Source organism: Hyperoodon ampullatus (genome assembly GCF_949752795.1).
Source record: "Hyperoodon ampullatus genome assembly, chromosome: 4".
Lineage (NCBI taxonomy): Eukaryota > Metazoa > Chordata > Mammalia > Artiodactyla > Ziphiidae > Hyperoodon > Hyperoodon ampullatus.
In genome coordinates, this window is record NC_136917.1 from 26,829,723 (window position 1) to 26,843,275 (window position 13,553).

Genomic DNA, 13,553 nt, shown 5'->3' on the forward strand with positions numbered 1-13,553 from the left:
GAAGACGCCCACGTCTGACCTCCCAGCACCTGCCGTCTCCAGGGAGGCCTGATCCGTGCGTTTGGGGGGCCTTGACTGTGTTCCGATTGCTCCCGTTCGGGTCTTAATCTGTGGGAAAGCTGTGCCCTCAGCCAGGGCCACGTCCTTCTGGAGGCCCAGCGTTTGCTCCGGCCGGGGACACACGTGACCTGGGGCTCCCCAGCTCTGCCTGGTCAGCGCCCAGAAGTCACCGAGACCCACGCGACCTCTCCCATCCCAGCCCTGGGAAGAGCTTCCCTCACCTGCGAGCTCCGCGGCGCGAGGAGGAGCTTTTCGTGTGCAGCCTGGTGGTTCTACAGCAGAAAGGACGCCGGTTACCCAGACTCTGTGTTATCATGTTACCGGGAGGGGAAACCTACGGCCTTGTTCACAGTTGGGGAGAAATGGCCTCGGTGTCCATTAGCAGGGAGTGGACAGTGGAACTGCCACGTCCACAGAGGTGGGCCATGGAGATGGCTGGGGCCTGATCTCGAACTTGATTAGCAAAGTGCAGGGACCTCAGACGTCTGAGGTCACCCGGCCCCACCTTGGCGACCTTCAACTTCATTCTCCCTGCTCTTCCCAGAGCGGGAGTGTTCTCGTTTCCCCCTAACCTCCACTCCCACCAACACCACCAGGGACAGGCAGGCAGCAGCCCTGCGACCTCCAACATAGGCCACGGAGGAAGCGTGAGCCTGTAATGGCAGCAGGAGGGTGGAGATGGCCCGGGTGTTCTGGGCCACGGGGCCCCTGGCGGGCTGGAAACTCGCTGGAAGGTTCAGACCTGAGGCGTGTCCATCCTGGGCCCGAGGGGGTAGGGGTGCTGCAGACAGGGCCTTGGGGAGCCTGCTGGGGTCAGCCATCGGGGAGCGAGCCGGGAAATGCAGCAAGGAAATGGGTGCCGTGTGGAGGGAAAGCGGAGCCCCTCAGCCTGCGGGCCGGGTCACTCCAAGCTGCAGGATTGAAGCCCACGTGGCAGGGCAGGGATGAACCAGGCACCCGGACTGTCCCCAGCCTCCCTCGCCGGCTCTGCCACCCCCGGGGTTCCCCTCTCCTCCACGGTCACGGCCTTGGCCCCTGGCTGCCGCCCCCTGCCCCAGCTACAGGCACCAGGCCCGAGTTTTTTTGTGCATAGTCATGCTCACCCCTTGTGAGACCCCTACGCTCTCCTGGGGTTAAATGTCATTTAATCTCAGCTCAGGACAACAGGGCATGGGGGTGGGGTGGGGTGGCGGGCTGTTTGCTGAATCGGGGGTCGTCTGCCCATGACCCCGTCCTGATGGTGGGTTACCTGGCTCAGGAGCCCCTGCTTGTCACACGCCTGCCCCTCGGCAGCGGCGCCCAGTGAGGCCCAAGACCCACGGCCCTGACCAAACTGCTCCCCAGGGCAGCTGCTGTCAGCCATCTGGTTCCAGAACTTTCTCCGCCCGTAGGTTTATCCTGTACAGAACTGGACATGTCCCTTCTGCTGGGTTTTCCACTCGACGTCCCTGCTTTCCTGCAGGGTGCTTCGCTGTAGTCTGTGCCCCAAGGTGCCCGGCGGTGGCTGTAGGCCCATGCCTGGAAGAGCTCAAGGAGGACGGGGCACCTGGGTGGGGCCTCTGTGCTGTGGATGTTTGTGGCTAGTGGCTACAGGCGGAGCGTAGCCCCTCGCCCCCGTCCGAGCCTTCCCTGAGCTGCTCTTGCTCCCACGGCCAGCCCTGCTGGGGGTCCTTCCAACCCTGCTGTCAGATGCATCAGAATCTGGCCACTCCTCACCCTCCACTGATGCCCCTGGCCAGCCCCCGCCACGCCCACCTGGGCACCCCATCAGGCTCGCACCCCCAAAGTCCAGAGGCGCCTCTTAAGGCACAGATCACACCATGTCACTCCCTAGCTGTCCCCACACTCGGAATAAAGGTCGGCCTCCTTGGTTCCCTTCCCAGCCGAACTCCGCTGCACCATCCCCTTGGCCACGCGCCCCCCACCCTGGCCTCCTCCCTATGCTGTCCTCCACCAGCTGCACGCGCTCAGGGCCTTTGCATGGGCTCGGTCACGTTCTTTTGCTCGATGTTGGCTCCTCGGGACACACCCTTCCTGGCCACCTGACCACTGTAGCTGCCTCCAGCACGTCTGCCTTTCAACTGCGGGATGTTTCTCTGTGCCCTTTGTCACCATCTGACACACTGTTTTACTTTATTTATCTGTCTGGCTTCAACTAGAATGTCAGCTCCAGGGCTTCCCTGGTGGCACAGTGGTTAAGAACTCGCCTGCCAATGCAGGGGACGTGGGTTAGAGCCCTGGGCCAGGAAGATCCCACATGCCGCAGAGCAACTAAGCCCGTGCGCCACAACTACTGAGCCTGTGCTCTAGAGCCTGTGAGCCACAAGTACTGAAGCCCACACGCCACAACTACTGAGCCTGCAAGCTAGAGCCCCTGCTCCGCAACAAGAGAAGCCACCGCAATGAGAAGCCCGTGCACCACAGTGAAGAGTAGCCCCTGCTCACAACTAGAGAAAGCCCGCACACAGCAACGAAGACCCAACACAGCCAAAACTAAAAATAAAATAAATTAAAAAAAAAAAAAGAATGTCAGCTCCAGGAGCCAAGGATTCAGACTGTTTTGTTTACTGCTGTGTCCCCGGTGCCAAGACTGGGCTTCAGAATCCCTGGCGGGAGGACTGACTGTCCCCCCACCACTCCAGGAGAGATGCCTGAAGTGTTACTGCCTCACTCGGGGTGGCCCCCGCCTGGGCCCCTGAGTGACAGCGAAGAACACAGCCCAAGCTGACCCACAGCAGACGCAGTGTGAGTGCTGTCTGGGGACTGCTTGTTAGTCGGCATATCCTGACTGTGCTGACTGCCGTATGAGCTGGCTTCTGCCTCCATCACACTGAGTAAGGGCAATAAAACTGCCGGCTCCTACCTCTCAAGGCTGAGGTCAGGCACCAGCAGACCAGGGGGTACGTGGAAATATGCTTGGGTGTCAGGTAGTACTGAGAAAGTGGCAGTTGGCTTTTGGTCAAGGGACTGAGGAAGGCCCCTCTCCTCCCTTGGACCTGAGTCTGCCTCCACTGGTGCTCCTGCAAGTCAGTAATACGTGAGAAACAGGAGCACTGGGAACAGCATGTATCAGTCAGCACGGAGCAGATTATGCTGGGTAAGAAACAGACCCCTGCATCCGTGTGGCCTAAAATGACAGTGGTGTGTTTCTTGCTCACACTCTGTGTCCGCCCTTGGTTGGCTAGGGGCTGTGCTCATCACTGGCACACCCAGGCTGACGAAGCAGCTCCCACCCTAAACGTCTGGCCTCTGTGGCAGAGGGAGAGTTCTGGAAGGCTCACAGCAGCATTTAAATCTTCCATCCTGGTGATGACCCACCACTTGTGCTCACAGTTCACTGGCCAGTGCTCGTCAGACAGCCTCACCCCACCCCAGGGAAGCCAGGCAGTCCTGCTCCGTGCCTGGAAGGGGTGATGGCGGGTGGGATCCAGGGTTGGCTGTCAGTGGGCTCTGAGGAGCCCTGGAATGTGGGCTCCAGCTTGTGAGCACCCCCACACCTAGTGCTTGTGGACACAGGGTAGCCCTTGGCTCAGGGGCCTGGGCATCCAGGGGCAGCTGTGGCGTCAGGCGTAGTTGGATCTAGGAGCTGGGCTGAGGGCAGTGGGGTCCTGTGTCTGTCTCCCTGCTTTTCTCTGTGGATAGGAAAGGGGGCCCGTCCTCCACGCTGTGTATACCAGCGGTACTCAATTAGGATTTGGGGGGTGCAAGGGACAGAAAACCTGACCCAGACAGCCTCAACCCCAAAAAGTACTCATTGACTCAGCTGAAAAGGCCTGCAGACCTTGCTTTTCATTCATTTGCTTAACAATCAAGCATCTACTCTGTGCCAGGCACTGAAGTATGTGCTGGGGACCCCTTTTGTTATGTGAACAAATCATGTAGATATCCCTGTCTCCCTAGAATTTACCATCTAATGGTGCGGGGGGGGGGCGGTGCGCGGGGACGATGGACAGTGATCGAGGAGGTGGAACGTGGGTGTCAGGGACTAGGAGGTGGGGAAGAGAGATGGTAGGGGCCAGGGTGTGGGGTTGGGGGGCTGCTCACCAGGCACGCAGCTTCTGTTTTTGCCGTTCCCGGTGCCGGGCTTCCACCACCAAGGTCACCACGTGGTCCAGTGCAGCTGCGGGGTTCCAGGTGGGAAGGAGAGAGGGGTGCAGACAGGAGGTGCGCCAGCTCCTGCCACCCGTTTAGAGAGCCTCTCCGAAGAGCCACACGGCAGCCTGTGTTTACGGCTCACGGGCCAGAGCTGACTGTCGTAGCTGCAGGGAGGCTGGGAGGCGAGTCGCGGCCAGGTGTCTGTCCCTCACAGGAGAGGGAACACACTCTAGTGGGTCAGCACTGAGGCTGCAGGCTTAGCCCGGGCTCAAATCCTTGCTGTGTGGCCTTGGGCGAGACCGTCCCCCTCTCCAAGCCTCAGTGGCCTCATCTGTAAAATGGAGCTGACGGTGACCAGTTTCGGGGTTGCCTGCCAGCCCCTGGGCCCCCAGGGGGTGGGGGTTGGTGAGCACCCCGCCCACTCGCTGCCCCCCTTTTCAGTACTCGTTGTGCAATGAGCCGCTCATCGAGCTGTCCAACCCCGGTGCCAGCGGCTCCCTGTTCTACGTCACCAGCGACGATGAGTTCATCATCAAGACGGTGATGCACAAGGAGGCCGAGTTCCTGCAGAAGCTGCTGCCTGGCTACTACATGGTGGGAGTGCCGTGCCCCTGCAGCCCCAGCGCCCCCGACCTCACGCCCTCCTCCTCCCTCTGCCCAAGGAGCCGTGGGCACTAGTCCCCCCACTCCGGCACTACCCCCCTGAGCACCAGCACCTCCCTCCCCCCCCACACCCCGGCACCACCCACCCTGGGCACCATCCCCTCCAGGCAGGCCTCGACATGCCATCCTGGGTCACTGAGCCTCACCCGCAGGACCCCATCACATGGCGAGCAGGAACAGCCATCTGGGCCCTGTTGGCCATCCCCCCAGCCCACTGCCCTGAGTCATGGGTCCTAGAAATCATGGCTTCGCGCCTCGTGTCTCAACAACTGGTGACTCAGAGAGGCTCTGGGGAGGTGGGCCTGGCTGCCAGCTGGCATTTGGGCCGCTGGGCGGGGGTGGGAGCAGGAGCCTCAGACTTGCTGGCCCGCAGTAGCGGGGGTCCTGATACACACACAAATGGGGGCGGGGGCAGAGGCCCCGGGCAGCTCTGCACAGGTCGTGACCCATCTCTCCCTGTGGGGTGCACCACCCACCCCAGCCGTGTATGATCTTGGGTGAGACCCCCAGCTCCCCTAGCTCAGGGGGTCAGCAAACTTCTTCCGTAAAGAGCCAGATAGTAAACATTTTCAGCTTTGTGAGTGACAGCCTCTGTCTCCACGGCTCAGCTCTGCTGTTGCAGCGAGAAAGCTGCCACAGACAAGGCGAGAACAAGTAGCCGTGGCCGAGTGCCAGTAAAACTTCTTTTCTGGACACTGATGTGAGCACTTTACGTAATTTTCACATGTCACAGGACACTGTTTTTCTTTTAGTTTTTTAACAATGTAAAACCATTCTTAGCTCCCGGCTGTACAAAGACAAGTGGCCTGGATTTGGCCCTCGGGCCAGAGTTTGCTGACCCCTGCCCTGGATACGCCTGGAGGCCATGCCCGCCATCCCCGCAGTTTGGGCTGGGGAGGTGGGACACCTGGGTCTGACCTGGTGGGAAGCCAGGCCCAGACACCTCGGGAGCATCCCCTGGGGCCCTTTATGGAAAGGCTGTCTCTCGCTGGGCCTGGCTCTGTAGAAACAGATCCTCCTGGCTCTTCCAGGTGGGGTGATGGGGAACTCACCTGGCTGGCTGTACAGTCAGGGTGCTGGGGGCGCGGAGAGAGGGACGAGCCTGGGAGAGGTGGTCAGGGTGGGCTTCCTGAGGAGGTGGCCTCTGGCCTGAGATCTGTGGGGCAGACAGGGTGCCGCACAGGGTGCGGGCACAGCTCCCGGCGTCATCTCCACTGACCCTCTCCCCCCCAGAACCTCAACCAGAACCCACGGACGCTGCTGCCCAAGTTCTACGGGCTGTACTGTGTGCAGTCGGGCGGGAAGAACATCCGCGTGGTGGTGATGAACAACGTGCTGCCGCGCGTGGTCAAGATGCACCTCAAGTTCGACCTCAAGGGCTCCACGTACAAGCGGCGGGCCAGCAAGAAGGAGAAGGAAAAGAGCATCCCCACCTACAAAGACCTGGACTTCATCCAGGACATGCCTGAGGGGCTCATGCTCGACGCCGACACCTTCTCCGCGCTCGTCAAGACGCTGCAGCGTGACTGCCTGGTGAGGAGGGGCCGGGCCGGGGCCGTGATTACGGGGCCTCCGTCTCTGAGCCCCAGTTTGCCCACCTGTAAAGCGGGGACTCAGTGTGAGCCTGAGATACGCGTTCCCTCCCTGCCCCAGCCCCACCTCGGGCTGCGTTTCTGCTGCCGAAACAAAGCCCCAGGAGCAGCCTGGTGTTTTCAGGGAGGGCCCTCACCTTAGAGTGCGCCTCAGATCAGGCTCGGGCGGGCTCCGAGCTGCCCTCCTCCACGGGCAGGTGCTTCTTAGGAAAAAAGCACGCCCGCCAGGCTCTTCGCAGGCCTTGCAACTGCAGTCCACCCGCGCCCCCCTCGGCCTCAGAGGCGAGGATACGGAGGCCTGGCGGGGCTCAGGCCAGGCCTGGGTCCTCCAGGGTCCTCTCTGCACCCCGGCTTCCAGACCCCTTTGGAAGCTCGACACAGACTCCCCAGAAAACCACCAGACACCTCAGGGCCCCATGGCTTCCAAGAGCCCACCCCCCAGGGCCCGGGTGTCCATGTCCTGGGCTGCACCTCGGGGCCTGCAGCAGGAGTGATGGCCAGTGAACCGGGCTCCTGAGCCAGGGCCGGGGTGGCCTGGCCTCGAGTCAGAAGCTGCGCCCCAGGCCCACCGCCGGGGTCCCCAGTGGGATGAGGACGGGGCCTCCCACCGGGCTGTGGGGACTGAGTGGGCACAGACCCAGATGGGGGCGGGGTGGGGGTTGGGGGGCAGCTGGCACCTCCCCCTGACCCCCGGCCCTGCAGGTGCTGGAGAGCTTCAAGATCATGGACTACAGCCTGCTTCTGGGCGTGCACAACATCGACCAGCAGCAGCGTGAGCGGCAGGCCGAGGGTGCCCGGAGCACCGCTGACGAGAAGCGGCCGCTGGGCCAGAAGGCGCTCTACTCCACGGCCATGGAGTCCATCCAGGGCGGGGCTGCGCGCGGGGAGGCCATCGAGACGGACGACACGTAGGTGGCGGGGCTCGGGGGCTTCCCGCTCTCGTCTCTACCCCAGCCCCCTTGCCAGGCGAGAAGCGGGCGGGGGGAGTTGTGAGGAAGGTGCGAGGGATACGACCGAGTCCAGGGTGTGGCCTGTTCCTGGTCTGTCAAGTGGACAGCAGCGCCCACCCGTCCCCCAGCCCCCCGCGCCCCGAGGGGTGGACGGCGGACACACAGCTGTGGCCAGGTGTTCTGACCAGGGCATCCAGATCAGGCACTCAGTAGGCGGAGGTTGTTGGCCATGCCTGTGGGAAGGACAGATCCCCTTCCCTCCCGCTGGACCCCAGGGTGGGTTAAAGTGCCACCGTAGGCAGCAAAGCTGGAAAGGTGTTGAAAGACAGCCCCGGAGAAGGCTGTGGATGAGGGACCCTCTCATAGCAAGATACCAAACCCGGGACCCACCAGGGGCAGGGCTGAGAACGGTCCTTCCCTGGCGATGCCACGCGGCAGTGAGGAGTGACCAAGTCCAGAGAGGAGTGCATCCCCCAACCCCACCCACCTGGCCAACCTGGTCCTGCCCTGGGGGCTTGGGCGCAGTCGCAGACATACTCACGGGGTATCCCTGCCGCCCACCCCGTGCTTCTCACATTCAGGGTCAGGTCACTTTCTCTGGGGCATCCTGGGTATTGTGGTGGGTGAAGCAACATCCCTCCCTCCAGTCGTGACAACCACACATGTCCCCAGACAGCATCACTGTCCCCTGGGGACAGAGTCGCCCCAGATGGAAACCGCTGCTGTGGACAGGTGTCACAATTGTCCCCTCATCACCAGGCACTGACCATGCTGGAAACCGGCGGCACCCTCCACTTCCGGACCCTGTTCAGTCCTTGGGGGGTAGGGGGCCCTGGAGGAGGAGGGTGGCATCCCCTTGTCTTCAGTTGGGAAAAGGAGGCTCAGAGGTGGGGGTAGCCGTCAGGGTGCAACAGCCAGCTGGGGGACGGGCCGAGGCTTGACCCCGGCCTGGCCACCACACTGGGCCACCAGCTGAAGGGCCCTGACTGGGCTGAGGCTGGGGGGACACGAGCTGGCCCGGAGCTCAGCTGTCTGGCGTTCGTAGGGTTGGTGCCAGGCCAGGCGAGATGGCAGGGCGTGCAGGTGAGCTTGGGTGTGGAGTGTGGCTGGCAGAGCCTCTGGGGCCCTAATGACTGCAAGACAGCTGCTGCATTGTACAACCTCACTAAGTGCGCCGGGCAGGCTTAGCCTGGGGCTGCATGAGGCCATTAACTCCCCAGGTTGCACCTGGAAGCCTGGTCCTGCCCGGGAGCCTGCGCGTGCACGGGCGGGCATGTGTGCGTGTGCCTGCATGTGTGTGCAAGTTCCGCGTGTGCACGTGTGGGTGTACGCACATCTGGGTCTCATGACCGGGACCCCTCTGCACCCTGTGGCCTCCAGCTTTGACTCGGTGAGCTGGCCGGGAGAGCTGCTCGACCCCTCACCAGGGTGGGGTTCCCAGGTGCCTGGACCCCCTCTGAGGGTCCAGCCAGGCTGCCACCTACAGGGAGCGTGTGGATCCTCAAGCCCCAGGCCCCGTCAGTCCTGCCTGCATCTCCCTCCATCTCTGTCCCCGCAAGTCCCGGACCAGGCCCAGGGCCCCAGGCTCGGGGCTCCAGGCCACCTCCAGCCTGTGCCCCTGACAGGCTGGCCTGCCCCTGGGCCAGCTCTGCAGGTGCTGATACTCTCGACCCTTTCCCCAGGATGGGCGGGATCCCCGCTGTGAACGGCCGCGGGGAGCGGCTTCTGCTACACATTGGTATCATCGACATCCTGCAGTCCTACAGGTGGGTGCCCGCCCCCTGTCCTGTGGTCCTCCAGGTGGGAGCCTGCGCCCCCTCCAGCCTGCGGTCCTACGGCTGGGTGCCTGCCCCCGCCCTGTCTCCCCACTCCCCAGTGAGAGCCCAGTCACGGCCCGGTCAGGGCCAGTGCAGGGCTGGGTGGTGGGTGAAGTGTCACCAGCTGACTGACTGTGGGCCCTGCCGTGTGCCAAGTGCTGGGCTGAACAGAGCAAGATGGAAACACCCTGTGGCTGGGAAGCGCAACATCTCTGGAAGGTTCCTACACTTCCAGAAATAAATGCTCACAGCCGGTGCCGTGTGCTGTGTGGTCTCGAGCGTGGACACGAGCGTGGTATAGCCAAAGGAACAGACGCCCTTGGGTGATGGGCAGCTCCGTTACCCGTGCCTTGTGCTTTGCACGCTTACAGCAGTGAGCATCTCTTGTTAGCTTTTTATCGAAGGAGTTACACACACGCATCACACACAGTCCAGGCATGACAGGCAGGTTGTGGCCGTGGCGTCCCCCTTTCCCGTCCACACCCCACCCCGTGCCGGGAACTCCATTTGGCGTTGGGTGACTTCTCTGCCTGCTGGTCACCTCTTGCCCATCAGACTGCTGACGTTTTCAGCCTGTTTCCTCTCCTGAGGGCTGACCCCATCCCCTGCAGGTGTCTCCCTCCCGTTTGGAGCAGGAGCAGGCAGCTTTCCGAGTAGCAAGCCAGGGTTTCTGCAGAGGCCCTGGGTGGGGCGAGGGGAGCGCACCCTGGGGCGGGGGTGTGTGTGCCAGAGGAGGGGCTCCTTCCCCCTGCAGCCTAGAGGTGTCCAGGAAGGCTGCCTGGAGGAGGCAACATTCTCCCCAGCCCTGGTGTTGGGCGGGGCCTAGCCAGGGGTCACGGCGCAGGGCGCTCACTCCAGCAGCGAGGGGCTGGGCTCAGCCTGGCCCGTGGGAGAGAAGAAGGGTGGGCTCTGTCCCCCACGGGGGGCTACGTACCACGGCCTTTCCACTGCCGCCCCCAGAGAATGTGGTGGGAGCAGCCAGCAGGTGGGGGGGGCGGTCAAGGGGGCAGGAAAGGGGAGGTGGCCTCTGGCTGATGCAACAGGTGGCCTCATTCCTCTAGACCAGGGCTCCTCTACCCCCTTGATGCCAGGAACACTCCCACCCGTGCCAACCACAAACGTCCCTAGACGTCACCAGTGTCCTCTGGGACAGGCTTGCCCAGAAGAGAACCCCTGGACCTGAAGGTTTGGCTGACGTTCTGGGCGTTTTCTTCTCTGCAGGTTCATCAAGAAGCTGGAACACACCTGGAAGGCTCTGGTCCACGATGGGGTGAGCATCGTTTGTTCATTCATTCCGTTCATCCGTCCACAAACGCACTGACCGTCTCCCTGGGCCAGGCACAGGTGCTAAAGAGCTGAGAGATGCGTCCCCCTTTCTGGAGCCACAGTCATGGGCCAAGGGGTCAGGGCCGGGATGAGGAAGCAAGACAGCTGCAGGATCCTCAGCGAGGGGTCCGAGCCACCCTTGAGGGGTACAGGAAGGCTTCCTGGAGTGGGTCGGGGGGCCCCAAGCTGAGTGGGAAGGATTCCCAAGGACAGGCTGATCCGGAAAGTCAGGGGCCGGCCAGGCAGAGAGCATTCTGGAAACGTGTGTTGTGGAGGGCATCTTTTTTTTTTTTTTTTTTTTTTTTTTTTTGCTTTATAACAAATTTAATCAGTTATACATATACATATGTTCCCATATCCCCTCCCTTTTGCGTCTCCCTCCCACCCTCCCTATCCCACCCCTCCAGGCGGTCACAAAGCACCGAGCTGATCTCCCTGTGCTATGCGGCTGCTTCCCACTATCTATCTACCTTACGTTTGGTAGTGTATGTATGTCCATGCCGCTCTTTCACTTTGTCACAGCTTACCCTTCCCCCTCCCCATATCCTCAAGTCCATTCTCTAGTAGGTCTGTGTCTTTATTCCTGTCTTACCCCTATGTTCTTCATGACATTTTTTTTTTCTTAAATTGTGGAGGGCATCTTGAGCCCCAGCTGCACCCCGGGGGTAATACTGCACAACTCTGACCCCTGTTGCCCCATGGGGGTGGGGCCTGCTTAGACGGACTGGCTCAGTTACTTGAGAAAAGCTTGAAATTCATGTTTTCCTGTGAGCGCAGCCAACCCGTGAACACTTGCAATGAATTACTTCAGAATGTAAAAGACTGTGAGGACCAACAGTTGGGGCTAAACAGAGCCTGCCTGTGGGCCCGAGGCCGCACGCGCACCCCTGGTCCAGCTGTGGACCCTCAGGCGGAGGCCTCTCCTCCCATGGGCCCCCCTGCCCCCTGCAGGCCAGTTCTCACTCAAGTGCTAAGGGCTGTGTGTGTGCCTGCAGTCTGTAAAATCCAGGGTCCTAACAAGCCCGCCCACCACTCAGAGAGGGTTTGGAGGGTCTGGGGGAGCTTCCGGAATAAGTGCTGAGAAGGTCCAGGTTGCAGCCGGGCGGCCGCAACCCCCGTCAGAGGATTTGGGTCGACTCCCCAGGAGCCTCAAATGTCGATGGAAGTAACCATCCAGGTGTGAGCATCCTGGGGCCAGTAGGATGGCCCTCAGTGTTGGGGGCCAGTAGGATGGCCCTCAGTGTTGGGGGCCAGGTTCTTCCTGTGTGTTGCTGCACACTCCCAGGCGTTGTCCTAGGCCCCGGGGCCCCAGCCAGAGGGAGGGACCCCCTTCCTCTCAGGGCGGAGAGACTCTTCTGTTAGCTCAGCTCATCTCAGCTCACCCGCTCCATCGGCCAGAACGTGGTCACGTGGTCATGTGGCCACGCCTCCGCGTAGGCAAGGATAGAGTGCAGCGTTCATTGTGGGAGGCCACGTGTCCAGGGGGAGGACACCGGGCGGTGTCTGGGGACATCTGTGGTGGTCACACTGGGGGGCTCCTGGCATCGAGTGGGTGGGGACCGGGGATGCTGCTCCACACCCCACAGTGCGCAGGGCGGCCCCCAGAGAACAACCGGCCTGCTGTCAGCAGTGCTGGGGAGACTGTGCCATCGCAGGCGAGGAGACTGGATCCCAGGGACAGCAAGGGTGTCTGTCCAGGGGCCCAGCCCATATCACACCCCTACCGTGTGCTGGGCTCCCTGCCTCACGGACGTCTCGTCCCTACATCCAGGCGAGTCCGGCAGCCTCCGGTCTCCCCGTGGCACAGATGAGGAGCAGTGCCTGGCCAGGGCCACCCCCACCTGAGTGCAGGACGCCGGGCCTGCCTGCCCCGAGGACACCAGCCTCCCTCAGTTGCAGGGACAGGCCTGCAACCCAGCTTGCGGAACAGGCTCGGGCCGGGCTCTCCCCGACCCTTGCTTTAGAGATTCTTTCCGGTTTCTTGATTTTGATAGTTACCTGTTTACCTCTTTGAAACATGGTTCAAAAAGTTAAAATTACAGATGCGGTTATTAGGAAACCGCCTCCCTGCTTCCCTGTCCCTACCTGCTCCTTGGGTCCCCTCCCCACAGAGGCTACGTCCCGCCCCCGCCATGGGAGCCCCCGTGGGGCCACAGCGCTCACCCCTGCCTGCCCTCGGGCCCCTGCTTCCCTTCCCAGGACACCATCTCTGTCCACCGGCCCAGCTTCTACGCTGAGCGCTTCTTCAAGTTCATGAGCAGCACAGTCTTCCGGAAGAACTCCTGTGAGTGCCCAGGCCCTCTGGGTGGGGGCGAGGAGGGAGGAGGGCGGAAGGTCTAGGGCAGGGTAAGCCTGGAGCGCTGGTCCTGTGTTCGGCCAGCCTTGGGCCTCAGGCGGGGACTTGGTCCAGGGAACAGGGCAGCTGGGGTGACCCCTGCAGGATACGGCACAGGGCCTGGCGCCCTCCCAGTCCCAGTCCTCATCCTTCCCACGCAACCTCGAGCAAGGGACGCCCCCTCCGCACCTCAGTTTCCCCATCTGTACAGAGCCAGGAGGGGGAGGTGTGTTCACGCACGCGATCAGTGGGGAAGCACCGTTGCCAAGGAAACGGGACCTTGCCATACGGAAGCGGCCAGTCATCAGCCAAACTGGGCGTAGTCGGGGAGGGCACAGGGCAAGTGTGGTGGCCCCGGCCCACGGTGGCCTCTGGAGGTCCCATGTCCGTGCTGGGCCTCCGGAGTCACAGACCCTGGTGCACCCCAGGCCGGACCCCACATGGGGCCTGAAGGGGTCTTTCTCCCTACGTGTCTGTCATCGGCCCCCGCAACCCCTCACCCACCGCCAAAAGGCAGGGTGCTTGTTCACTCTGGTCGCTCCACGTCCCCAGAGTCCAGCCCGGGGCCTGGCACACAGTAGGTGCTCAGTAAGTGTCTGTGGGTGTGGGGATGGTCTTGGTGTGCGCCTTACTGTCCAGGCCTTGCGCTCCATGGGGGCTCCACGCAGGCAGCGGGAAGGGGCAGGCCCAGTGTCTGGCTCTCAGCTGGGGGGCT

General features: G+C 62.2%; 1 protein-coding gene across 1 annotated transcript in view; it reads left to right on the forward strand.

Annotated features, from left to right (window-relative positions):
• The window catches only part of PIP5K1C (phosphatidylinositol-4-phosphate 5-kinase type 1 gamma), a gene marked incomplete at its 5' end in the record, with an annotated part of 57,337 nt that overhangs the window by 33,070 nt on the left and 10,714 nt on the right, over window positions 1–13,553 (forward strand). The window contains 6 exons of the mRNA XM_079701755.1: window positions 4,597–4,749; window positions 6,052–6,351; window positions 7,113–7,318; window positions 9,043–9,126; window positions 10,399–10,447; window positions 12,703–12,787. Coding sequence (XP_079557881.1) covers window positions 4,597–4,749; window positions 6,052–6,351; window positions 7,113–7,318; window positions 9,043–9,126; window positions 10,399–10,447; window positions 12,703–12,787 — 877 coding nt within the window. The remainder of the gene's footprint in view (window positions 1–4,596; window positions 4,750–6,051; window positions 6,352–7,112; window positions 7,319–9,042; window positions 9,127–10,398; window positions 10,448–12,702; window positions 12,788–13,553) is intronic.